At 45.4% G+C, this 27,628-nt stretch overlaps 1 protein-coding gene across 16 annotated transcripts in view; it reads left to right on the forward strand.

Moving 5' to 3' along the window:
- fhod3b (formin homology 2 domain containing 3b) overlaps nucleotides 1–27,628 on the forward strand; it is a 742,093-nt gene that overhangs the window by 682,407 nt on the left and 32,058 nt on the right. For all 16 annotated transcript variants that reach the window (XM_072509894.1, XM_072509896.1, XM_072509895.1 and 13 more), the window contains 3 exons: nucleotides 2,207–2,368; nucleotides 7,662–7,852; nucleotides 18,095–18,287. In XM_072509894.1, the coding sequence (XP_072365995.1) occupies nucleotides 2,207–2,368; nucleotides 7,662–7,852; nucleotides 18,095–18,287 (546 nt within the window). The remainder of the gene's footprint in view (nucleotides 1–2,206; nucleotides 2,369–7,661; nucleotides 7,853–18,094; nucleotides 18,288–27,628) is intronic.

Raw genomic sequence — 27,628 nt, forward strand, 5'->3', positions numbered from 1 at the left:
TTAAGACGTTTGCCCTAGAGGCAGAGACCTCCTGGCAGAGCCACATGACTATGGAAGCCTGTTAGGTTTTACAGAATTGCATTTCCCAAACCTAAGCATGAGTAAACCTACAATCAGTGGGAAGTATGCCCTATGATACGAAATGAGGATTTACCTCTAGAAGGCAAAAACTCCACTTGTGTAGTTAACCAACCATGGCCAATAAATGAGGCAAAAGTCAGTCTCAAAGTAAAAGGCTTAAGCAAATGCAAGCATGGAAATCCGCCAGTCTGGGAGAGGAATGCAAAGGAACACAAAGAAACTCATGCGGTGCGGAAAGGATTATGAGAAAGAAAATCAAAGCTAACAGCATCATTTTTATAAATATATTGAGGGGCTGGAGGGTGATAAAGGCAAATGGGGGCCAATTAAAGATGGATCCGGATGTGACTATGCAATTGGCAGGCTTGTTAAATGGATACTTGGTATCTGTTTTGCAATAGATGATGCAAAAACAAAATACCAACCTAAAAATAAAACAAGGGAAAGAACTTACTGAATATAATATTTTATTTAAATGGAGAAATAATGGAACCTAACATCTGAATGTCAACAAATTTATGATTAATCAAAACATTAGATAGGCTTGCTATTGGGATCAATTTACTTCCTGGTTTAGAAGACCTCTTTGATACATCTCTGTCCTCAGAGAATTACTTCTGAGTGGCTGGAACAACTGTATATAAAATGTACTATCTAACAGCCATGAATATTGGGAATTAAGTTGCTTTACGTGCTCATGAATATATTTATGTTTTTTTAAAAGACAAATCACATCTGAAATGGGAAAAGGCAGAAAGCTGCCTGGGAACCAGAGACCCAGCATTGTGCAGAGAAGCAATGTTACATATGGCAGTGTCATTTTAACTAGCTTCAGTTTTGTATCTTTCCCCTCGTTTGAAAGCAACTTGTATGATTAGTTCGCACACAATATTTGAGAAAGCCTTTTTAAATTGGAATAAGAGGTAGCAAATTTTTAAGCAAATTTGAGGCAATACTACTTCTTCGAAAGGGTTGTGAATCTGTGGAATTCGCTGCCATGCAGGGCCAGTGAGTAAATTTAAGGAGGAGTTAGACAGATTTTTAATTGGTAATGGGTTGAAGGGTAATGGTGAACGGGCAGGACGGTGTCGTTGAGGCCAGGCTGGTATCAGCCATGATCACATTGAGGGTGTTAGGCTCGGGAGGCTAAATTTCTTACTCCCGCTCCTAGGTCATGTGTTCTAGGGAGGAGATGCTCTGGCTGATTTTGCAATCCAGCTCTTGGTCTATAACATCGTAGGTAGCAGATGAGGAAGATATCAGCCACGATAGAATGGCGGAGCAGACTTGATGGGACGAATGGCCTAATTCTGCTCCTAGATGTTATGAACTTATGAAATTAATTGCGATTCAAAACTATCCTGATGAATTTATAAACTTTGATGTTGGTCCAAAGTTTTAAAAGGGATCACATGGAGACATCTATGAGTTGTTGGTCAGACTTGGTTTCTTGTATTGCCAAAGTCTTGCCAGGTTATGGTGGTCAACAGGACAACTTTTGCATTGGGTCCAATACCGTGTGCACTGTGCACAAACTTTTACTCTGTGTCCTTCATATTCCCTTCCCTCAATTTTCCCTTATCCTGTCCCAAAGACACTGACTTGTGTTGGGGTGCAATAAACAGCCCTCAACCTAGATCCCAAAGTATCGACCAGCTATTCAAGTTGGGTGGGTGGGATGGCTGCAGCCTGAGCCCGCTCCAATCCTTGGCCAGAACTCCCACATGCAGACTTGTCAGCAAGAGTCACTGTATGGTGAACAGGCGGGGGAACCGTGACAAATTTATTATTTTCAGGGGGCATGATTAATTAGGGCATCCACAAATTTACTTTCTCCTCCTATTTCTGCTTCCTGTTGGGGGCAATTATTTTTTAAGCGCTTGACTTAATCACTGACAGTAAATCACCCTTGATTGCATGATTGTACCTTTATCTGCTAAAGTAAAGCCAGGGTCTCCCTCCATTTGAGGCAAAGGCCCTGGAATATTCAAATTATTCAACCCGTCTCAGCCACGATTACCAGCTCAAATGTTCTACTTTTTTGGAAATGAATAAAGGGTTGTGTGCAAGTGCTAAATATGTATCTTTGTGGAGTAAGCGTTTTTTTCTCCCCTTATCTCGGCAGGCCAAAGGTTTTGAGCTGGGGTACCTGGAGAAAGTACCGGAAGTAAAAGACACGGTGCATAAGCAATCTCTGCTGCATCACATAGCAACCATAGTGGTGGAAAAATTTCCAGATAGTTCAGACCTGTACTCGGAGATTGGAGCCATCACGAGGTCAGCCAAGGTATGTCAGTGAAAATAAATTCTCGGTCTGTCTATTATCCAGATGTTGCAGCTGTGTCTTCCAGCCTGGGCAGAAGGCAACAAAATATTGTTCTGCGTTTCCCTCCAGAGCTTTACGAATTGAGCAGGTTTGGGGTATTTTGGAATACCGTTTACCCACCCACTGCATTCAAATGTGGTTTCGGCAATTGATGCACCTCGCCCTGATTTCCAAGTTGTAATACTGCGTCAAACAGTCAGACGTGACTCTTTTTGGAATTGGGAAATATGAAGTTTTGATATGTTACTCACAAAATGGGCAAGGTTGTAAAATGACATGTGGAATCCAGTCAGGAGATCGTAAGTTGTGTAATTCTACCTAAAAAGTAGCTCTTTCGCGCATCCCATGCGTAGCGCAGGTTACTGAGGCCGGCAGCTTAAATGTCTTCATTTCAGGAACAGTGCCGATCAGACCGCTGCTGCTTTCTATGCCACAGCGAATGGGCAATGCACCTAAACGCAGGAGGGCAATTGCAGACAGTCACAGCAACAAAAAACAATCTTCATGGGGGCTTTTTCTGCTATTCTCCCAAAGCATAAGAAATAAGAGCAGGAGCACACCATACACCCCCCTCAGCCTGCACCCCCATTCAATAAGAAAATCACTCATCTTCTATCTCTACTGCCAAAACTTTCTATCTGCCACTGAGAATCACCTTCTCATCAGACCATCATTGCATTTTGGGCCCCAGTGCATGACGCAAGCCTCGCTGGTCTCTCCAGAGGAGAACGGACAGATGTCAAACGAAGTAAAACAACCGCTTCAATCTGTCTCAACGATTCTAACTACCTCTAAAAAAGATCCACTTGAGGGCAAAACTCTTTGTGGATATAAAAGCAATAACGTGCATCAAACGTAGACAGTTAGGTAGCACCTGATAGGATTAACCCTTTTTGTTAAGAGTTCAAAATGGCAGCTTGCCTCTCCGATTCAATGCTGGAATTCATTCTCCAGGCTTTTCTATTTTAAATTCCATCATCTGTTGTTTTTCCTGCACACTTCTCTTTTCTTTCTCCTTGGACAAATGCCCAACACGGTGCATCAGAAGATGACTATTTCGCCTTGGTTTGTGGATCGGACAGAAATGGGGATGTTTGCTGATGAGTGCAATATGTTCACAATCATTCGTGACTCCTCAGATACGCAGTGCATCTCCACTCGAGGAGTCACAAATGAGTGTGAACATTTTGCACTCATCAGCAAACATCCCCACTTCTGGCCTGTTGATGGAGAAAAGATAAAGACTTGAAACATCGTAACATGTACCTTCTATTTATAGCTGCTGACTAGCCTGCAAGCTGTTATTTGTATAATTTATTTTTCTACGTTTGTTCAATTTATCTAATAAATGAAAGTGTTAAGTAAGTTTATATGCCACGTTTCACCATTTTAGATGTCCCAAGAAATTACAGGCTGGTAGTAATTGTTGAATTGTAGGGAACATAAGGGACGCGATCGAATGGCCTCGCATCTGACTCAGTGACGTGGCAAGGCTGTGTGCGACGCTCAGGACGCCTTGCGAGATCACCTCGCTGGGTGAGATCCACATTAACATATTTAAATGAGCTATTAGCGCCCAGGAGATCTCGCTGCGGTACCGTTTAGCACTCGCCCACATAAACTAGGTGTAACGGCACCTGGGGGGGGGGGTGTCTCCTTACGCCATTGGAGGCTCCCAGTGGGGTCGAGCTCTGGGAAGGGTGGTACCCTGGCACGTCCGCTGGCATCTGGGCACCTTGGCACTGCTAGCCTGGCACCTTCGTATTGTTACCCAGGCACTGCCAGGCTGGCATGGTCAAGGTGCCAGATCGCCTGTGCCAGGGATTGGGCCTGTGGGTGCCCTTACGAGGTGGGGTGAGTGGTGTGCTTGAGTACCCCCTAAGTGGCACATTGGGGCAGTGGGGTCGTTTTGGAGGCCACGGTGGGGTATCCGAGGGAGGTCGAGAGATCGGGATGGCATTTAAAAAACGGCGCCCTGCTCTCTTCCTGCACTAGCGAGCTCAGCACACCAGTGCAGGAAGAGAGGCAAGTGCAGCCACGACAGGCCATTCTCAACCAAGGCCAAGAAAAATACCCAGAATCCGGTTTGCTACTGGAGTCCTTCTCAACGCTGCAGACACCGAGAAGGACCCCACTATACGCGCCCAAAATGGGACATTTTGCACATAAAAGCAGGCCCATAATTCATTTTCATACTATAATGATCAGACAAAATCTCTATTTTTAGTGATTTATTTTCCTCTGAGGGATAAATAAAAGCTAGGGAGACCGGTGTTCGACATTGAAAAGTGCCTTGGAAACTGAGAGAGCAGACAGGGCCTAAGGTTTTATCCAAATCACAGCCCCACTGACAGCGCTGCCCTCCCCTAAGTTCCTCACTGCAGTGTCTCTGGAGTGGGACTTGCACCCACAACCTTGTGGTTCCCAGATGAGAGTGCTACTAACTGAGCCACAGGGGAGGCAAGTGGGGGGTGGGCGGGAGGTGGGGGGTGGGCGGGAGGGGGGGGGGGTCACTGACTGGATGAAGAGTCAGAATAAGAGTCATGAAGCATTTTCGTTTTTATTATAGTTAGCATTAGTTGCCTGACATTGTGGAGGGCTGAGTTAGGATTGCTTCAAAAGAAAGCTAAAATGTTTAGAGCGGCGATAATTCATGTCCCTTATCATAGATTATCATAGAATTTACAGTGCAGAAGGAGACCATTCGGCCCATCGAGTCTACACCGGTTCTTGGAAAGAGCACCCTCCCCAAGGTCAACACCTCCACCCAATCCCCATAACCCAGTAACCCCACCCAACACTAGGGTAATTTAGGGTAGATTCAGCAATAGTTCCACCATCAGCTACTGATTCCCTGATGCTTTAACTGTTAAACAAAACAGATTAGAAAAGTGGCAATTGAATGTTGAAGCTGTATGTAACTTCTTGAAATTGTTCAGTTTGCTGGACAAGATCCCCTCTCTATGCGTTTCTCCTGTGGTGTTTTAATCTCACAAACCTCTTAGTTTCCTTGTGCCTTTACAGGGGATGCAATACTCAATCTCGTGGCAGTCAAGTGTAGAACGACTTGCTCTGCAATAAACAATGTTACCCATTAATGCAACTCGCTTTTTATATTTAAATTGATTGATTTTCAAATGTCGCATAACAGGAGGCAATTGATAGCTGTCGGGATTATTTCTCTTTTTATGCTTTTATTTCTCAGCCATACAAAGGGGAGGCCTAATGCTGACCCTTCACCCTTCCACTTCCCCACACTCTTAAAGCAGGCGGCCATTTTTGTTCGTTATTTTGCCACCAGCAACAAGAATCTGCTGGCTTGGTCCGGTAATGGGAGTGGGGTGTTTTGTAATGCTGCTGTCAGCCACTTAACGACAGGTTTACGATCCAGCTTTTCCTGTTGGGATATTTACTCCTGCAGCCTCTTCCTCACTGGAGTAACTGTCAAAAATAAATGCAGGAGCAGTTGGGAGTTAGCATTTGTTAAACTAATTGCTTTATCGTGCACAGGAGCTGCACTGAATCCCTGAGGTCCTTTTGTCTCAAAATGGTTCACCACCTGAAAAGCAGACCCCCAAGAATTTTGCTAAGGGGTAGAATTTCTCTGGCAAGAGCTCAGAATGGGCAGTTGGGAGCCCCTGAAATCTGGCAGTGATTGTGCTCACTGGATCTCTGCCTTTGGTGTGCCTGCTTGCAGCAGACTATCCTAAAGTTCAATTCAGTCCAAAACTCAGTGCTGAACTCGACTGAAATTAGCTTGGGCAAGATTCTCCAAATTTCTCCTGGGCACTGTGTGCTGTGTATACCAGACAATGGACACATTATGTGTCCTTAATGAGCTACATCCGGGCTTGTGCGAGGAAAGAATCTCTCCTTCGAGACCCGTTGCCTCATGTTATTTCTCCCTCGAGCCCCCCCTCTGCTTCTCAGCTGACGCTGGGCTGCTACTGTTGGCCCTGATGTGGATAATGCAGCAAAGCAAAATTAAATAAAAATCAGAATGTCAGCAAATGTTCGTGCTCTCTCAATGTGCATATACTGCCACAGTGGTGAATGGAATATTGGTGTTTTTTGATCATTCTGTGTCATTGTCAAATTGTTCCCACAGATCATACTCAAGCTACCCCAAAACACACTTAACCCCAACTTGCTGCACATACGATGTCTCAATTTCCTCCACCAGCGATTCCTCCTGGCTTTTGTAATAGAATTGCCACTATCAAATTTATTACACCGAGTGCCCTTACAGGAGACAACTGTCCCATTAGTTTGAGCCGTATTCAGATCAAAATCTAAGAAGTCAAAATAAATCAAAGCAGAAAATGCTGGAAACATTCAGCATCTGTGGAGAGAGAAAACGAGAGTTAACATTTCAGGTTGACTACTTTTCATCAAAAGAAGCATCGTTATTGTCAGGTGGATGTACCTTTAAGAAATGGGTGTTTATCAGATAGCTGCAGTGATGTCAATGTGTGGGTGGAGTTGGGCTGTCTTTCTGTCTTTTACTTTCGTTTTGAGCTGTAAAGCTGCTGTGCGGCTCTGTTTTTAGTTTTGTTTTCAGAGTTGGAGAGCTGTATTCAAAGCAAGCAGATGTGTAATGATCTCTCGCTCTACAAGCTAAAGATTGTCTTCAGCTCATTTGATGATTTCAAAGTTATACCTGTTTCTGTAGAGAATTTAAACCTGCTGTCTTTGTTTTTTTTAAAAAGGGTTTGACTTGTGGATTTGCTAGGAAAGGTATAAAGGGTTACCTTTAGGGTATTGTATCTGTGGGGTTACATGTGTTGGTCGTTGATAAGATAACTTAACTGATCGAAAAAACCCTGTTAACTGGGTTCATAGAATAAACATTGTTTTGTTTTAAAAATACTTCAGATCTCTGTTGCATAACACCTGGAGAGTGGACCCTTGTGCTCCCTATAACCAAAATCTATTAAAAGTCATGGGTCAGGTGAACTCCATGATAAACTTTGGAGTTTTCTAAACCCTGGCCCATAACATTATACCCTCTCCCACTGCCCAGTCTCCATAAAGTCCTGACGAGACATGGCTCTGGATAGTCTAACAGCTCATTCCTGAATGATCTCCATTTTGCCGGCACTGACTTTTCTACTTCAGCTCCTTGGCTGCTTGTTCGTGTGAAACTTAACTTCCAAAATAAAGGAGGTCACATTAAACCGAGAGGCGGGGAGGATAAAAGGCGATGGCGAAGAAAACGTCAGATTAATTTTTTATTTAAACTCGTTATTCTCAGGTGGACTTTGACCAGCTCCAAGAAAACCTTTGTCATTTGGAGCGGAGGTGCAAAGCCTCATGGGACCACCTGAAGGCTATTGCAAAGCACGAAATCAAATCTACCCTGAAGCAGAAAATGTCCGAGTTTCTGAAGGATTGTGCTGAGAGGATCATCATTTTAAAAATTGTTCACAGGAGAGTAATGAACAGGTACGAGATGTGGACGCTCGTTTCCCAAATGAGTTCTGTTGTCCCAATTCCTTCTTCTTTTTATTGTGATAAAGACGCTTACACGATCGTTTTGTTTTCAAGGTTTTTTCGATTCCAGAAAGATGGGTAATGGGGCTAATTTGGTTTTGGGGATTTTTTTTTCCACCCAAAGGGCAAGGCAAAAGGGTTGAGACGAGGCCGGAGTTGCAGAAAAATAGGAGCAAATGCTGGTCAAGAGATCACGGCAAAGTACTTGTTGTATAAAACAAAAGGTTGCTGGGTGTGGGTAAAATTAAACATTTGCAAAGTATTATGATTCATTTTAATATTACTTTATTTCTCCTCTTGGTTCCTTTTGAAATAATATTATTCATGTGAAGATGAAAAATACTTTTTGAGTGTGCAAACGTTTCTTGAGGTTAGGGGGTGGGTGCGGCGATGGTGGTGGATATAGTCAGGGAACAGTTTGCTGAGAATATTTAAAGCTGAACATTGACAGCTAAGTGCTGTGGCAGAATGCAATAACTTGCTTGCTGCACTTGTACTGATGGCTGTCGTGTGGGAGGAGGGGTTTACAATAAAGAGGAAATGTCCCGAGATTGAGAAAAGGGACAAAGCGTGATGCTATAATGGGACACCTAAGTAATGGTCAAAGAGAAGGATTTGGAAGGAAGGTGTATTGTAGCTAAATAGATCATCAGCCGATCATGAGGGTGTGAACTTGGCTAATAAGTTGTGGGTCAGAAGTGGCATGCCATAAAAAGAGGTGACACTTCTTTAATTCAATCCACTTCATGCTCCTGCCCCTCCTGTGTTGTGTTCCTGACCTTCACCAGTCATCATAGGGTGATGGTTTCCTGCAAGGAAGGGGAAAATCGAAGGTTACCCATAGGTTAAGAGGCTGGATTCCCCTTGGGTGTGTTTTCACCAGGGCAGGGTGGGGGTGGTTGGGGGGCACGTGCAATGCAAGCTGCGGTAAGCCCACCATGAGCTGTCGGCCATAGCACTGTGATTTTGCCACCCGGCCACCGTGCGAGATTTGCGATGCTTGAAACGTCTCACGAGATTCAGTGGAATTGCGCGATAGTCGCAATTTGAATCTCGCCCTCGCTTGGCGAAATCCATGTTAGCAAATTTAAATGAGCCAATGTCTGCACCAGATTCACCCAGTGCCTAAGACCTAACGGCGGAGCCTGGGAGACCTTGTCAGGGCGCAGTTTAGTTCTGGTTTCCACAAACATGGACCACGCATAACCGCACCTGGAGGGGGTTTCAGGCCATTAGGGATCCCTGGGAGGTCGGGCTCTGGGTAGAGTGGTATCAGGGTGCCTGAGTGGCAGCGATGCTGGGGTGACTGGGTGGCACTTCCAGGATGACAGGAGCAGTGTCAGGCCGGCGGTGCACAGGTGCCAGGTTGGCCGTGCCAGGGATCAAGCCTGTGCTCCCTTGCCTGAGCTGGGGTGAGGAGGCTCGATGACCCCCTAAAAGCTAAGTTGGGTGCAGTGCGGGGTCCGGAACAGCAGTGGGGTGGCTGAGGAGGGTCAAAAGATTAGGGCCGCATTTAAAAATGGTGCCTTGATCCGTGAATCACCTTCCTGCACTGGCAAGCTAAGCTCATCAGGCAAGAAATGGTGTAATTGCGGCCTTGGCGACGTTCCCCACCGAGATTTTAAAAAACGCAAAGTGCCGCTAAACGCGCCAAAAACAGGACAATGCATTTGCAATTTTTACAGTTTAACACTTTAACACTCCTTAAACAACCGTGCAGGGCCGACACACGTAAAAATCCTAAAAACAACGTCCCCTACTACCCCCGCCCTATTTCCTAATTCCCTGTCCTTGTCTTACACTACCATGCCTCCCATTTTCCTACCCACTCCCCCCCCCCCCGCTCCTTACTGCTGATGTTCAATTTTCTTTGAAGAAGTCGATAAACCCCTGAATTGATCCCCTCAAGGCGAACTTAATCTTTTCCAGCCTGAGAGACCCTGCCATGTCGCTGACCAAAGCTCCTGACTTTGGAGGTTCCAAGTCTCCATCCCAGCAAAATCCGACTCCGGGCCACCAGGGAGGAGAAGGCCAGAACATCGGCCTCCCTTTCCCCCTTGGCTCCCGGATCATCCGATACCCCAAATATTGTCAATCCTGGACTTGGAGTCACCCTCCCTTCCAGGACCTCTGACATGACGTCCACAAATCCCTGCCAGAATCCCCTCAACTTCGGACACGCCCAGAACATATGTACATGATTTGTCTCCCCCACAGCGTCCACACCTATCCTCCACTACTTCAAAAAACCTACTCATCCGGGCCACAGTCATATGAGCCCTATGAACCACCTTGAACTGGATCAGGCCAAGTCTGGCACACGATGAGGATGAATTAACTCTCTTCAAACGTGGTTCCTTTTTTAAAATCACATTTGTTACCATGAAAACCTGATTGAAAACGAGCAATATGGGTATTATTGATTAGGTGAGCACAGGAGGAGACTGTTCAGCACATCAATGTGCAGGCCATTTCAAAGAATGATCCATTTAGTCTACTATCCTGCTCTTTCCCACATCCCTACAATTTGTTCTCCTCAAGGATATTCTCCAATTCTCTTTCAGAAGCGTGGCTGCATAACCGGACTTTACTGCAGCTAAATATTATGAAGACCAAAGCCATTGTCTTCAGTCGCTGCTACTGTCATGATATGCAAACATGCAGCTAATGAACACATAGAATAGGACACAACCAATGAGCAGTCAGGACACTCGGGGGTGGTATCTCACTATAAAAGGGACGAGGCACTCACATCCCGCCTCTTTCCACAGACCAACATCTACAGAGTGAGATGGGGTGTACCCTCAGCATTACACCCCAGCACATGGCTTAGAGCAAGGCTGGTTCAGTTAGACTGAGTTACTACATTTAGATTAGCAGAGAGCCGAACTCATTGAGAACTGTGCTAATAGTTCAATAAACACATTGAACTCACTTAAAAGTCTAGAGCATCTTTTACTCACAACTGCATCAAGTGGCAGCTTGTGTTATTCCAAATTACATAACACAACAGCTACGACTTCCATTCTCTGGCCATTATGAGGTTTTGCGACCTTGGGACCATGGGATGTTTTTTCAACCACGCATCACCAAAACCACTTCTCATCTTCAGAACCTTGCTCATCCCCAACTCTGCCTCAGCACTGCTGCTGTTGAAACTCCCATCCATGCCTTGGTTACCTCTCAAAATAGCCAGTGCCAACTTACACGATGCACAAACTTGAACTCAACCAAAACTCTGCTGTCCATATCCTAACTCTCACCAGCATCCTCCGCCCATCACCCTGTGCTCACTGATCTGCATGATCTCCCAGATCACAAAAGTCCTGCCTATTAAATGTTCATCCTCGTTTTCAAGATTCCCTTCCCCATCCTCCCTCTGTATCCTCCATGAACACAACACACCTCAAAGATCTCTGCACTCCTCTAATTCTGGCTTATTAAGCATCCCTGGTTTGAATCGCTCTACCAATTGCAGCCATGCATTCATCTTGTGTTACTCTAATCTCTGGAATTCCCTTCCTAAACTCCTCAGCCTCTCTACTGCTCTTTCCTCCTTCCAAAATAACCCGTGAAGCCTCCGTCTTCCTATTCTAATATCTCCTCAAGGATTTCAGTGTCGATCTTTCAACAAAGAACAATACAGCACAGGAACAGGCCCTTCGGCCCTCCAAGCCTGCGCTGATCACTTATTGTATCGAGACCAATTGCCTGACTCTTTCTATATCCTGTCTGTTCATGTGCCTATCCAGAGTCTTAAAGGTCGCTAACATATCTGCCTCAACCGCCTCACTTGGCAGTGGATTCCAGGCCACCACCACCCTCTGTGTAAATAACTTCCCCCGCACATCTCCACTGAACCTTTCCCCCCTCACCTTGAACCTGTGCCCCCTTATAATTGTCATTTTCGCCCTGGGAAAAAGCCTCCAACTGTTCACCCTATCCATACCCCTAATAATGTAATAAACTTTTATCAGGTCGCCCCTCAGCCTCCGTCTCTCTAGGGAGAACAATCCCAGTTTATTCAATCTCTCTTTGTTTGAACATATTCTTGTAACGCGCTTTGGAATCATGTGCTAGGTTAAAAATCCGAAATACAAAGTGTTGATGACTTTGTACGAGAGACACAAACTTGTCACTGGGTTTTTCTGGCCAATTCTTCACAGAAATTCGGGTTTGGAAACCTCCAGGGCCCTTTAGACGAAGCAAATTTTCACTAAGTCATTCATAGAATTCATAGAATTTACAGTGTAGAAGGAGACCATTTGGCCCCATCGAGTCTGCGCTGGCCCTACCAAGCCCACTCCTCCACCCTATCCCAGTAACCTCATCTAACCTTTTTTTGGACACTAAGGGCAATTTAGCATGGCCAATCCACCTAACCCGCACATCTTTGGACTGTGGGAGGAAACCGGAGCACCCGGAGGAAACCCACGCAGACACAGAGAGAAAGTGCAAACTCCACACAGACGGTGACCCAAGCCGGGAATCGAACCTGGGTCCCTGGAGCTGAGAAGCAATTGTGTTCCCCATTGTGCTACCGTGCTGCCCTGTTAAGTGATATCTCAAAAGTGACTGGGGACAATTTTAACTTGTAGAAATTGGCATGGGCAGGGCAGTGGCCTTGAAATTGGGTTGTAGCCTTACCACTCCACTGTTGCCATGTTTAAGGGGCCAACCACTGGCCTGTGTAGTTCCTCAAATCAGATTTCTGTGATATACATAGAGCTATGAATATCATTTTAGGGCGCAACCGGTTTGAGTCTGAGAAGCCAGAAGAAGCGGGAGTGATTCTCATGGGAAGAAGCAGGGCTGCTGCTCGCCAGGTTCCTCCACGTCTCTGAGGACCAGCCCATCGCTACCAATTTGCTTTCCTGCTGGCTGGCAGCCTCTGGACCGCTGAATATTGGATTGAGCTGAACCCACTCAGCTGTAATAGTATGTTACTTTGTGGAGCAGCGCACCAGTTACAATTCTGTGAGGAAGTCAGTCCTCAAAATGGCTTTGACCTTTTTGCTCCTGGAATGGATGGGCCAGCCAAAGGTTAAAATTAACCCCACCTCGCCAAACAGGCTTGATATGCAAATTAAAGCACGTGACATGGAAGTTGTTTCCACCGTAATCAAAACTTAAGCAATTCATTAGTTGGTCCAGATAATTGAAAAACACGTCATCCCCATTGTGCTGAAAAGTCCTTTAATTCTGCTCTGCAACCGGAGGGACATAGTCAGGCTGTTTGGGAAGATAAGCTGAAAAAGCTTTGGGAGGCTCAAAATCTGTAATACATTAAGACATCATCATAGAGATCGGTTAACTCAGTTGGCTGGATGACTGGTTCATGATGCAGAGCAATGCCAACAGTGTGGGTTCAATTCCTGTGCCGGCTGAGGTTATCCATGAATGCCCTACCTTCTCGAAACTTGCCCCTCGCCTGAGGTGTGGTTCAATCGCCACCAGTAGCCTCTCTCTTTCAAAAAAGAGCAACCTATGGTCCTCGGGCATTATGGCGACTTTTACTTCACTTCAGTTTTCAGGCCCAATAAGGCAACTTGTTGCTTTGGGGAATCATGGAAGTACTTGACTTTGTATCAATTCACAAAGATGACTTCTACTACTGAATTATATGAATCTGACATAACGATAACTCTTAACTTGTTGTGAAATAAAACAACTTAATTTTCATCAGGCCACAACCGATCTATCTATCAAGTATTTTCAGACCAGTTAGCATAGCATCATCTGAAAGAAATGGCTATCAGCTCGAGGTCATAAGGAGGTTATGAGTTGTTCTATCATAGCGGTACACATTGTGAGTCATCTCCTATGAAAACTAAATGTTCAGATTGCTAATGGGAAGCTGAAATCATTGAACCCAAAAGGAGAAGTAAAGCACACTTAAATTCATAACCAGTATCCTCAAGAAAAAGGTTGAAGAAAATGTGAAATGAGTGCCAAAGTTTGCAGGAGCATTTTTTTATATGGTATCTTCCATTGGTTATGATGAGTGTGATGTTCTTTATTGAGTTTCTCAGGAGGGATTAAAGTTGTAGTGTAGCCAAAGAACATCAAGCTATGTTATTAAATAAAGCTAGTTTATTATACTTTATCTATGCTACAGAACTCTCTACTACTGATCTATCTGAACTCACACCTACTCTAAGCTTCTCCTTACTCCTTCGTACACCTTCTCCCAGAAGTCTGAGAGGCATTCCTTTTTATAGGTCTACTCCCCAGCTCCATCCGGTGGTAGAATATATGATCACATTAACTCTTAATGTGGCAGACATTACACATAATTTCACATCCCCCTTTCTTTGAAAATGTTTGAAAACATTTTTCAAACATGCATACATGTATGGGAATATGCATATTGTGAAAGGTTAACAATGTAGTTATTAACCATTTACAGTTCATGAATCGAGTATGTACTCCATATTCACTGTAGTAGTGTGGTACATAACCAACAAGTCATCTGTTCAATCGATCGGGTTTACGACTGGTTGAACCACCTTTGTTGCCTGACGTAGTCTTTTTTCTGTGTTTGTGGTGTTGATTTCTTGTCTTTGCTCTAAAAACTAGTTTGCTTTCTGGTTTTTGAGCAAGTACCAACTCTTGCAATTTGTTGGAATGCTGCTTTTTTCTGCTCCTTTTCTTCCTGGCATTAGAGCTGTCATACATGAACTTGGTATGGTCTATACACGCACATCTATCTGTGCTATCACAAATGGTAGGTGTTCTTCACACAATGTCCTGCGTCCCTTGCTTGTTTGGTAACTGGATTGCATCCCATACTGCATGGTTTGTTAAGAGTTACTGCAAGTCCCAACACTTTGCCTCCTTGAATTGCAATGTGTTGGCTAGTTCTTTGGTTTCAAAGTCATACCTTTGTGCAAATTCTGTTATTCTGTAGTTGCTCTTTGTGTTCTCAAGGTCAATTCCTTTTGGCTTATCTGATTCATTTTTTAACTTTTTACTCTCCGTTCCCTTTGGATTATCTGATGGACCTTTGAGTGTTTTCATATCAGTTCCCTTTGGATTATCTAACATATTGTTGATCTTTTTAGTATCAGTTCCCTTTGGAGTATCTAACGCATCTTTGAGCTCTTGTGCTTCTCATCTGAAGTCAACTTCTCCAAGATGTCTTCATTTTCTTGTTGGCTGTTCACAATTGATGTGCTCTCAATTGATTTGTTCACTGCTGAGATCTGTCAGTCTCGCCGTTGTCCTCCACAGCTTGTACGCTACTTGTGATCATCTTGTCACTGCTTGCAAATAAAGTGGACAGACCTTCATAGTCTTCCTCGTCTGTTTCACCGCTGTCCTCATCGGATGACTGCGGCATCATTTCTCGTTGTCAGTTACAATGGTCCTCTGTCTTCACGCTGTCTAGAACGTACAGTTGCTCAACGAGGTTCAGGGCTTTGCACGCTTTCGCTCCCAATATGGACTCTCGTTTTGTGCAATTTGCCATTGTAGACACAATGTGACTTCGATTGTGCATCCATACTGCTAGGTCACATACCCCTAGTGTTTCAATCGCCTTCTCACTAGTCGATCAGCCGTTTCTGTCCATCAAAAACTGTCGGTTGAACTCTTTGGCGGTTCAAATCAGAGAGGCTGAGGCGATTGGCACTCGTTCCCATGACGAGCTTGCAGTTGATTAATGTAGCATTCAGCATCACTGGAATTGTTCAATTATCCTGATTTTGAACAATTGTGATTGGGTTTATCTTTCCAGCTTCTGAAATTTCCTGTGGACCTTGGTCTACACTTTCAATTGTGTTAATATAGAATATATCTTCCAAATCTAATTCAGCTTCTATGATGTTGAGTTTTTCTTCTTTATTTGTGTATTTGGTTAAATTCACTGTTTGTTTCATACTGTAAACCTCTTCCACAGCTCTTCATTGAGATTTCCTCAATGTTCTGCATTGCGAGGCAAAGTGGTTTAATTTGTTGCACTTTGCACATTTTTCCCCGAAGGCTAGGCATTTCCTTCTTGAGTGGGCGTGTCCACAAAGTCTACATGTCATCACGCTCTTGACATCATGCGCAAACTTGTCATGTACATGCGCAGAACGGTCGACTTCTGGAGTGCGTAGTTTTTTCAAGTGCGCAAGCGCAACATGGTCATGCACATGCGCAGAATGGTCAACTTCCGGATCGCACTTCCCAAGCACGCCTGCGCAAAACAGGCGCCTTCTGTAGCGTGCTGTTTTCCACCTGCGCCACAACTTCAATGGCATCAACGACGTTGTCTACTTTCGCGCCACATTCTGGCACTAACATTTCGGAACTTCTATTTTTAGATTCTTGTAACGTTAGTTTCTGTTCTCTGAGCCATCTTTTACCGAGGTTTTCATTGATTTGAGGCTGACATTGCTGATCAAATTTTTAAATTACCACTTTAAACTTATTTTTCACAACTTCATTCTCAAAGTGGAATGAGTTATACAATTCTATAGCCTACGGTCCAGCCAAGTTTTCCAGTTGGAATCTATATTACCTGATATCCTGAACTGCGTTGGAGTCTGAAATCCCTCCATGAAGCTTCGACTTGTCCGAGCTGATAGGCGCAACCGGCTTCCACACTGGACATCTGAGTCATATGCAAAAAAAAAAAATTTTTTTTCTCCGGGAAAAATTGTTTGTTTCGAGAATGTATTTTTCTTCTCTCGTCTACACTAATACTACCTAGTAACCACTACCTCGTACCATGTGATGTTCTTTGTTGAGTTTCTCGGGATGTATTAAAGTTGTAGTGTAGCCAAAGAACATCAAACTATGTTTTTAAACAAAGCTAGTTTATTTACACTACACAAATTATGATTCAAAGACATGACAAGGTATTAATAAATAAGACTGTACTATATCTATGCTACAGAACTCTACACTACTGATCTATCTTAACTCACACCTACTCTAAGCCTCTCCTTACTCCTTCTTGCATCTTCTCACAGCCTCCCCGAACAGGCGCCGGAATGTGGTGACTTGGGGCTTTTCACAGTAACTTCATTTGAAGCCTACTTGTGACAATAAGCGATTTTCATTTTTCGTTTCATTCCCAGATATCTGAGCGGCATTCCTTTTAATAGATCTGCTTCTTAGCTCCATCTGGTGGTAGAATATAGTATCACAGTAACTCTTAAATGTGCCAGACATTACACATAATGTCACAATGAGTTGTGTGAAGAAGATGAATAAAGAATGAATGGGATGCTTCCTCGAGATTCACCACCTAGTGGGAGAACGATGCTATTTTGCACATTCAAAAATTAACCTGTACCCATCTGCGATTGTGTTTTCCTGCGGCCTGTTTTTGGGGGATGTTATGATTATTTCCAATGTCTAAAATTTTTCCAGGTGCCTATATATGGCTTACCCAGTTGGATTGGTGGAATCAGCTAATAGTTCTGTCTTGACTAATCCATCAGGATGCAGAAGTTATAGACATTTCCGAAGTGTGCCAAAAAGGCACTGTGCGAACAAGGACCAAAACACTCACCATACGTGCAGTTGGAATTTAATACGTGTTCACCCCCCACCCCACATCCACCCCGAAATGTTGTTGAATGTAAAAATGTGTTTGAAGTTTCCATTTGTTTTATTATTCCACCAAATATTTGAAGTGATTGTTTTGAAGCATTATGGGCCTGTAGCTATTCCATCTGTTGCTCATTCTGCAATGCTCCACAACAGTGACAGTTTGTGGATTCAATGAACAGTGAGACACTAGTGTAGACTGCAATTAAACAATTAGCTGTGCATCTGGGCCAGCCCACCAAATTCAGAATCATTGAAGGGGAGAACCCAAATTATAATCTGTTGGCCTTCCAGTTTGGCAAAATTACTGTGGTACAGGGAACCTGCTTATTGGGATCCCTGAATATGTGAAATCATCCAATATTACTCGCTCCCCATTCCCCCTCTCTTTTTATCTCTCTCTCAAACGTAACCCATCACTACAAGCTCATATACATTGGAAAATGATTGTGTCTTTGAAAATGCTTCCCGAAGGAATGTTGTCCTTAAGAATCTCCTGTTAAGCCTTTGTAATTCTATCGCTGTTTGTCTCTTTGTGCTGTTGACCTGTCATGCATGCAAGGTTTGGTCCAGTGATCGCCTGTGCTAGTGTGCAATGTGAGAACTGGTGGTTCTAAGCAGCATGTCCCTTCCTCCACCTTTCATCTGCAGATTCCATGCATTTCTACTCTTCATGGGACACCCCCCACACGCAATAAGAGAGGTGAACATTCACAAGTTCTGTAAGATCATCAGTGAGTTTGCTCTTGAATACCGTACCACGAGGGATCGAGTGCTACAGCAAAAGCAGAAACGAGCCAATCACAGGGAAAGGAACAAGACCAGAGGCAAAATGATTACAGATGTAAGTAGCATCATTTGTTCTTCTTGCCCATATTCAGTGGGGAGGAGGGTGAGGGAGGCGGGGGGTGGTGATGGTCATCACTATTCACTGTTATCTACTCTGGCAAAGCTTAAACACTTCATCAGTGCACTTCAAGAGGGCTGTAGGTAACAATGGTGATTTAGAGTTTCGAAGCTTCTTCACCTCCAGAGCAAAGAAATAATTTAGTGCTTTTTGGAAATGAGCTGCAGCTTTGAGAACTTCCAGCTGAAGAGTTGCTATGAGGAGGCTCTCCTATTATAGGACGGAAAAGGTGACTTTTTCTGGAGTCTTCTCCCTGTCTTTCACCATCACTCTGAGAAATCCTGGAGTCTGCCAATTGTAGAGCAGTTCCGACGACATGGAAAAAGCCCGAGATTGGTTTCAATCCTTGCCAGAGGCTGTGAGATGGCCAGGAATGCAGCAGGGATCAAGAGGGCCAAGGCTGAGGATTGAAGGACAGAACTGAAAACAATATTTAAAAGACATCTGTTAGTGGTGACCTTTGTATTTGCTGGGGATGAAGAACCAGAGGGATGAATGAGCTATGGAGTTCCCTTTTGAGCGAAGACCCTCTATTTGGACATACCAAAGTGAAGCTGCACGGAAAAATGTAATCTCCCCCTTAACCAAAAAGCAAAATGCCAGAGGGGTTTGTACATGTGAGTTTTAAAAGTTTGAAAATATTTGACTCCTTTTTGTTGGCAAAAAAACTAGGGAAATCATGCATTATGTTGAGCATACTTAAATTTTCAGAACCAATTCATAAACCATCAAGCCAGTTTAAAAAAAACCTTCTAATAACATCTAACCTTAGGATCCAACCATTGCCCAAACTTTGACCATCTAAATTCTATATGGACTCGAATACAGCACCCGAATCAGTCTATTGCTTAAGACTGCCTCCGTAAAGTTCAGTTCCTTCTTTAATGCCAGGCACTCTTCTTCCTCATCACGAAGGTGGCTGTAACTCTCTGTAAAGCCAAAGCCCATTCAAGAATTTAAATATTGCACCTTTATTTTGGGGAAGTATTATAGCACTTCCCTTGGGGCACTGGCCAGGATGCAGGTTAAACCTTTATTGCCTGTGGGGCTTCTGCCTACATCTATCAATTAAACTCTAACCTCCAATAGCAGCACGGTAGCACAGTGGTTAGCACAATAGCTTCATAGCTCCAGCGTCCCAGGTTCGATTCCTGGCTTGGGTCACTGTCTGTGCGGAGTCTGCACATCCTCCCCGTGAGTGCGTGGGTTTCCTCCGGGTGCTCCGGTTTCCTCCCACAGTCCAAAGATGTGCAGGCTAGGTGGATTGGCCATGCTAAATTGCCCTTCGTGTCCAAAATTGTCCTTAGTGTTTGGTGGGGTTACTGGGTTATGGGGATAGGGTGGAGGTGTGGACTTGGGTAGGGTGCTCTTTCCAAGAGCCAGTGCAGACTCAATGGGCTGAATGGCCTTCTTCTGCACTGTAAATTCTGTGATAATATCTCTTCCCTTACAACCTTTGTTGCCTCTCTCTGTATTACATCAACCGTGATCTAATGTTCTTAAGTTGGAAATACATTATCTGACTTCATCCTGCCCAATACCCCCATTGTGTTGAATTTATAATGGGCTCTTATTTTAGATCATTATTTCCCAGCAGTATCTAATTCAGGAGACCAAATGAGTGGGGAAAATTATACATATTGTGAATGTATCAATTGATAGTATATGATTGTAAAAAGGAAGGTAGATAGAAAGCAGGGAATTATAGACCAGTCAGCCTGAAGTCGGCAGTGGAGAAAATGCTGGAGTCCATTATAACAGATTTAACAGCAGAGCTTCTGGAAAACAGTGGCCGAATCGGACCGAGTCGGCGTGGAATTACAAAAGGGAAATCATGCTTAACAAATCTACTGGAATTCTTCGAGGGTGTAAGGAGTGGAGTTGATGAAGGGAGCCAGCGGATGTAGTTCAGTTGGACTTCCAGAAGGCTTTCAACTAGGTCCCACATAAGATATTAGTGTGCAAAATTCTAGCGCGTGGGATTGGGATCATATATCGACATAGAAAGCTGGTCGACAACACAGAGTAGGAATAAACAGGGGCGAAATTCTTCCCAAACGGCGCGATGTCCGCCGACTGGTGCCCAAAACGGCGCCAATCAGACGGGCATCACGCCGCCCCAAAGGTGCGGAATGCTCCGCATCTGTGGGGGCCGAGCCCCAACATTGAGGGGCTAGGCTGGCGCCGGAGGGATTTCCGCCCCACCAGCTGGCGGAAACGGCCTTTGTTGCCCTGCCAGCTGGCGCGGAAATGACATGTCGGGGCGGCGCATGCGCGGGAGCGTCAGCGGCCGCTGACAGTTTCCCGCGCATGCGCAGTGGGGAGAGTCTCTTCCGCCTCTGCCATGGTGGAGACCGTGGCGAAGGCGGAAGGGAAAGAGTGCCCCCACGGCACAGGCCTGCCTGCGGATCAGTGGGCCCCGATCGCGGGCCAGGCCACCATGGGGGCACCCCCCCGGGGCCAGATCGCCCCGCGCCCCCCCCAGGACCCCAGAGCCCGCCCACGCCACCTTGTCCCGCCGGTAAATAGGTACTCTAATTTATGCCGGCGGGACAGGCAATTTCTCGGCGGGACTTCGGCCCATCCAGGCCGGAGACTCGAGCGGGGGGGCCCGCCAACCGGCGCGGCGCGATTCCCGCCCCCTGCCGAATATCTGGTACCGGAGACTTCGGCAACCGGCGGGGGCGGGATTCACGGCGGCCAACGGCCATTCTCCGACCCGGCGGGGGGGTCGGAGAATGACACTCCAGGTCTTTTTTCAAATGGCAGGCAGTGACTAGTGGGATACTGCAGGGATTAGTGCTAGGACCCCTGCTATTCACAATATATATTAATGATTTAGAAGAGGGAACTAAATGTAATATCTCCAAATTTGCAGATGACCACAAGGCTGGATGGGAGGGTGAGCTGTGAGGAGGATGCAGATATGCTTCAGTGTGATTTGAGCAAGTTGAGTGAGTGAGCAAATGTATGGCAGATATAGTACAATGTGGATAAATGTGAGGTTATCCACTTTGGTAGCAAACACAGGAAGGCATTTATTATTTAAATGGCTATAGATTGGGGGAGGGGAATGTACAACGAGACCTGGGTGTCCTTGTACACCAGTCGCTGAAAGTAAGCATGCAGGTGCAGCAGGCGGTGAAGAAGGCCAATGATAGTCTTCATAGTGAGAGGATTTGAGTACGGGAACAGGAATGTCTTGCTGCAGTTATACAGGGCCTTGGTGAGACCATACCTGGAATATTGTGTCCAGTTTTGGCCTCCTTCTCTGAAGAAGGATGCTCTCGCTGTGGAGGGAATGCAACAAAGCTTTACCAGATTACTGGGATGGTGGCACTGGTATGAGGAGAGATTGAGTTGGTTAGGATTATATTCACTGGAGTTTGGAAGAATGAGGGGAGGAGGGGACTCATCAAAACCAACAAAATTCTAACAATACTAGGCAGGGTAGATCCAGGAAGGATGTTCCCGATGGTGGGGGTGTCCAGAACCAAGGGCCACAGTCTAAGGATACAAGGTAAACCATTTAGGACAAAGATGAAGAGAGATTTCTTCACCCAGAGGGTGGTGAGCCTGTAGAATCCTCCACCACAAAACATAATTGAGGCCAAACCATTGTATGTTTTCAAGAAGGATGTAGTCCTTGGAGGCTAAAGGAATCAAAGGATATGGGAGGAAAGGTGGGTCCAGGTTACTGAGTTGGATGATCACCCCTGATCAGAATGAATGGCTCAGCAGGCTCGAAAGGCCTAATGGCCGATTCCTGCACCTATTTTCTATTTTCCATGTGATTATGCTGGTATTAATGCCATTGTTAGTTCTACAAGGAAGGGATAGAGACTTTGTAAAAGAGAACTTGATTTTCTTATTGGACGGGGCATCGAGTATAAAAACTGGCAAGTCATGCTACAGTTGTATAGAATCTTGGTAAGGCCGCACTTGGAATATTGCGCACAATTCTGGTTGCCACACTCCCAGAAGGATGTGGAGTCTTTTGGAGAGGGTGCAGAGGAGGTTTACCAGGTTATTGCCTGGTCCGGAGGGTGTTAGCTATGTGGAGAGGCTGAATAGACTTGGACTGTTTTCATTAGAAAGATGGAGGTTGAGGGGTGACCTGATAGAGGTCTAGAAGGTTATGAGGGGTATGGATTGAGTGGATGGACAGGCACTCTTTCCCAGGGTGGAGGGGTCAGTCACCAGGGGGCATAGGTTTAAGGTCCGTGGAGAAAAGTTTAGAGGAGATGTGCGAGGCAGGTTTTGTACGCAGAGGGTGGTGAGCGCCTGCAACGCGTTGCCAGAGGAGGTTGTGGAAGCAGATACATTAACGGCGTTCAAAAGAACATTGGAAGAAAGTTTCTCTGAATACTGTGGTGAACTAAGTTCTGTACTGGAACAGCAGGGGGAAAACCTTTCATTCTCGCACTGCCACTTTGTCAAACATTGGGCAGAATAATTCACCTTGCAACAATTCAGGCTCAATTCTGTTGATTGCACCCTTAGAAGAGCTGTTATGTTGCTTGAACTGTAATGCCGACATCTACTAATTGGATTTGGATAACCTCACACACTTGCTGCTCCCAAAAGGATTAACTGTTCTTTTGGAATGATTTGATGCATTTGAGACATTTCACTTTGTAACGAGGAACATGTCACAATAATGCTCAGAGGCAGTAAGTAAATCAAATCTGATCTAAATGCATTAAAAGGTTAATGTTCAGCCAAAATAGTGGGATGGTTCCTGCCAATTTATAAATCAATAGTGCCGACTGCACTTGGAAAACTCTGTACTGGGTGCCACAATACACGGTCTACAGTTTTTGAAATAGTACAGAAGCAAGAAAATGTAATGGTTGGGGGAATCGAGGATTATTTAAATCAATTGTATAAATCGGGCATGTCCTCACCGGAATAGTGAAGATTGAGAGATGATATAATTGCTGGTTTACTTTGGAAGTTAAAATAACTAAATAATGTAGACAGTGACCTGGGGCGAAATTCTCCCCCAACGGCGTGATGTCCGCCGACTGGCGCCCAAATCGGCGCCAATCAGACGGGCATCGCGCCACCCCAAAGGTGCGGAATGCTCCGCATCTTTGGGGGCCGAGCCCCAACATTGAGGGGCTAGGCCGACGCCGGAGGGATTTCCGCCCCGCCGGCTGGCGGAAATGGCGTTTGTTGCCCCGCCAGCTGGCGCGGAAATGCGGCGCATGCGCGGGAGCGTCGGCGGCCGCTGACAGTTTCCCGCGCATGCGCAGTGGGGAGAGTCACTTCCGCCTCTGCCATGGTGGAGGCCGTGGCGGAGGCGGAAGGGAAAGAGTGCCCCCACGGCACAGGCCCGCCCGCGGATCGGTGGGCCCCGATCGCGGGCCAGGCCACCGTGGGGGCACCCCTTGGGGTCAGATCGCCCCGCGCCCCCCCCCAGGACCCCGGAGCCCGCCCACGCCGCCTGGTCCCGCCGGTAAATACCAGGTTTAATTTACGCCGGCGGGACAGGTAATTTCTGGGCGGGACTTCGGCCCATGCGGGCCGGAGAATTGAGCGGGTCTCCGACCCGGCAGGGGGTCGGAGAATGACGCCCCAGGTCTTTGACCCTGTTCAGAAACCCGGAAAGGCAGTATTTCAGCAAGCAATTAGTTGACCAATCTATGGTCACACAGTGGAAGCAATTCCTATTGATTCACTTAAATGAAAATTCGATAATTGTTTTTCGTAAAATAAGATTTTTGCATAGAGATTTTGATTAATTTGAAGCGGGAGCTTGTGGTACATTTGACATGCTTGGGAGGGAAAGGCTTCCACTCCTTTTGGACGGTCTGGAAGGGTGGGGACAGTCAAAACCCTTGAGAAGTATAAGGAAAGTAGGAAGGTACTTGAGCGGGAAATTAGGAGGGTCATTAAAAGTCCTTGGCAAGTAGGATTAAGGTGAATCCCAAAGCTTTTTATTCATATATAAAAAGCAAAAGGATGGCCAGGGAAAGGATTGGACCACATAAGGACAGTGGGGGGAATCTGTGTTGAGCCACAGGAAATGGGCGAGGTACTAAATTAGTACTTTGCATCAGTGTTCACCAAAAGGGACTTTGTGGAAGATGATTCTTGGGTAGGGTGTGTGGGCAGTCTGGATCATGGTAACATGGAAAAGGGGAGGTATTAGGTCTTTTAAAAGATATTAAAGTAGATAAGCCTCCTGGGCCGGATGGGATTTACCCAGAATACTGAGGGGAGCAAGGGAGGAAATTGCTGGGGCCTTGACTGACATCTTTGTATCCTCATTGGCTACAGAAGACTGGAGAATAGCTAATGTGGTACCGCTGTTTAAGAAAGGTAGCAGGGATAATCCTGAAAACTATAGGCCAGTGAGCCTCACATCGGTAGAAGGTAAATTATTGGAGAGAATTCTCGGGGACGGGATTTATACCCATTTGGAAACAAATGGACTCATTAGCGATAGACAGCATGGTTTTGTGAAGGGGAGGTCATGCCTCACTAACTTAATCGAGTTTTTGGAGGAGGTGACAAAGATGATTGATATGGGGAGGGCGGTGGATGTTGTTCAGTAAAGCCTTTGACAAGGTGCCTCATGGCAGACTGGTACAAAAGATGAAGTCACACGGGATCAGAGGTGAGGTGGTAAGATGGATACAGAACTGGCTCGGTCACAGAAGGCAAAGGGTAGTAGTAGAAGGGTGTTTTTCTGAATGGAATGTTGAGACTAGTGGTGTTCCACAGGGATCTGTGCTGGGGCCTCTGTTGTTTGTAGTATACATAAAGAATTAGGAGGAATATCTAGCTGGTCCGATTAGTACGTTCGCGGATGACACCAAAGTTGATGGAGTGGCAGATAGTATTGAGGATGGTCAGACGATACAACAGGACATAGATAGGTTGGAGACTTGGGCAGAGAAATGGCAAATTGAGTTTAATCCGGACAAATGTGAGGTAATGCATTTTGGTAGGTCTAACATAAAGGGGAAATATACTGTACATAGCAAAACTCTGAGGAATATAAAAAGTCAGAGCGATCTGGGCGTGCAAGTCCACAGATCTTTGAAGGTGGCAACACAAGTGGACACAGTAGTTAAGAGAGCAGACAGAATGCTTGCCTTTATTAGATGGGGTATCGAGTATAAAAACTGGCAAGTCATGCTACAGTTGTACAGAACCTTGGTATGGCCGCACTTGGAATATTGCGCATAATTCTGGTCACCACACTACCAGAAGGATGTGGAGGCCTTTGGAGAGGGTGCAGAGGAGGTTTACCAGGTTGTTGCCTGGTCTGAAGGGTGTTAGCTATGTGGAGAGGCTGAATAGACTTGAACTGTTTTCATTAGAAAGATGGAGGTTGAGGGGTGACCTGATAAAGGTCTACAAGGTTATGAGGGGTATGGATCAAATGGATGGGCAGGCACTCTTTCCCAGGGTGGAGGGGTCAGTCCCCAGGGGGCATAGGTTTAAGGTCCATGGAGAAAAGTTTAGAGGAGATGTGCGAGGCAGGTTTTGTACGCAGAGGGTGGTGAGTGCCTGCAACGCGTTGCCAGGGGAGGTTGTGGAAGCAGATACATTAACGGCATTCAAAAGGCATCTTGACAAATACTTGGATAGGATGGGTATAGATGAATCCAAAGAACAATACAACACAGGAACAGGCCCTTCGGCCCTCCAAGCCTGCGCTGATCACGTATCCAATCTAGACCAACCACCTGTATCCTTCTATACCCCGTTTGTTCATGTGCCTATCAAGATAAGTCTTAAAGGTCGCTAACGGATCTGCCTCAACCACCTCACTTGGCAGTGCCACCACCATCCTTTGTGTAAATAACTTCCCCCGTACATCTCCACTGAACCTTTGCCCCCTCACTTTGAACTTGTGCCCCCTTGTAATTGTCATTTCTGCCCTGGGAAAAAGCCTCCAACTGTTCACCCTATCTATACCCCTAATAATTTTATAAACTTCTATCAGGTCGCCCCTCAGCCTCCATCTCTCTAGGGAGACCAATCCCAGTTTATTCAATCTCTCCTCATAGCTAATACCCTCCATACCAGGTAACATCCTGGTAAACCTTTTCTGTACTCTCTCCAAAACCTCCACGTCCTTCTGGTAGTGCGGTGACAATAATTGGACATAGTATTCCAAATGTGGCCTAACCAACGTTCTATATAATTGTAACATAATTTTTGAGCTTTTATACTCAATACCCCATCTTATGAAGGCAAGCATGCCATATGCTTTCTTTTCCACCATTTCCACCTGTGCTGCCACTTTTAAGGATCTGTGGACCTGCACGCCCAGATCTGTGTGTGTCTCTATGCGCCTGATGGTTCTGCCATTTAATTTATAGCTCCCACCTGAATTGGATCTACCAAAATGCATCACCTCATTTGTCTGGGTTAAATTCCACCTGCTATTTCTCTGCCCAATTTTGCAGCCTATCTATAGCCTGTTGTAGTCTCTGACAATCTTCATCACTATCCGCAACTCCTGCATTCTTAATATCATCCGCAAACTTGCTAATCAGACCCGCTACGTTTTCTTCCAAGTCATTTATATATATTACAAAGAGCAGAGGTCCCAGAACTGATCCCTGCGGAACACCACTAGTTACAGAACTCCATTCGGAAAAACACCCTCCCGCTGCTATCCTCTGTCTTCTATGGCCAAGCCAGTTCTGGATCCATCCCGCTCGTTCACCCCTGCCCCCATGTGATCTAATCTTTTGCACCAGCCTGCCATGAGGGACCTTATCAAATGCTTTCCTAAAGTCCATGTGGACAACATCCACAGCCCTTCCCTCGTCAATCATTTTTTGTCACCTCCTCAAACGGTACAAGGAAGTGCTGAGGGTTTTGGAAAAGGTTGGTATCATCACCGGTACAGGCTTGGAGGGCCGAAGGGCCTTTTCTTGTGCTGTATTGTTCTTTGTTCCTCCATTGGGATTTTCCTTAAGTCTGGGTCTCTTGTCTAATTGATCGAGATTGCTTGCTCAACTACTACAACAACCGTAACATGCATCTTTACTGTGGTGAAATATCCCGGGGATCTTCATAGAATCATCATCAAACAAAAGTTGATAGTGCGCCACAGAAGGAAATATAAATACAGATGATCAAACACTAGTTGAAAGAGCTGGGTTTAAGGAGTGCCTCTAAGGAAGAGAAGGAGCTCGAGACTCAGAGAGGTTCAGGAAGATAATTCCAGAGCTTTGGGTCGAGGCAACTGAAGGCATGGCTACCAATCGGGTAGCGATTTTCTTTCTTAGAAGAACTGAATTTGGGGT

This window comes from Scyliorhinus torazame, chromosome 6 (assembly GCF_047496885.1).
Source record: "Scyliorhinus torazame isolate Kashiwa2021f chromosome 6, sScyTor2.1, whole genome shotgun sequence".
In the NCBI taxonomy this organism is placed as follows: domain Eukaryota; kingdom Metazoa; phylum Chordata; class Chondrichthyes; order Carcharhiniformes; family Scyliorhinidae; genus Scyliorhinus; species Scyliorhinus torazame.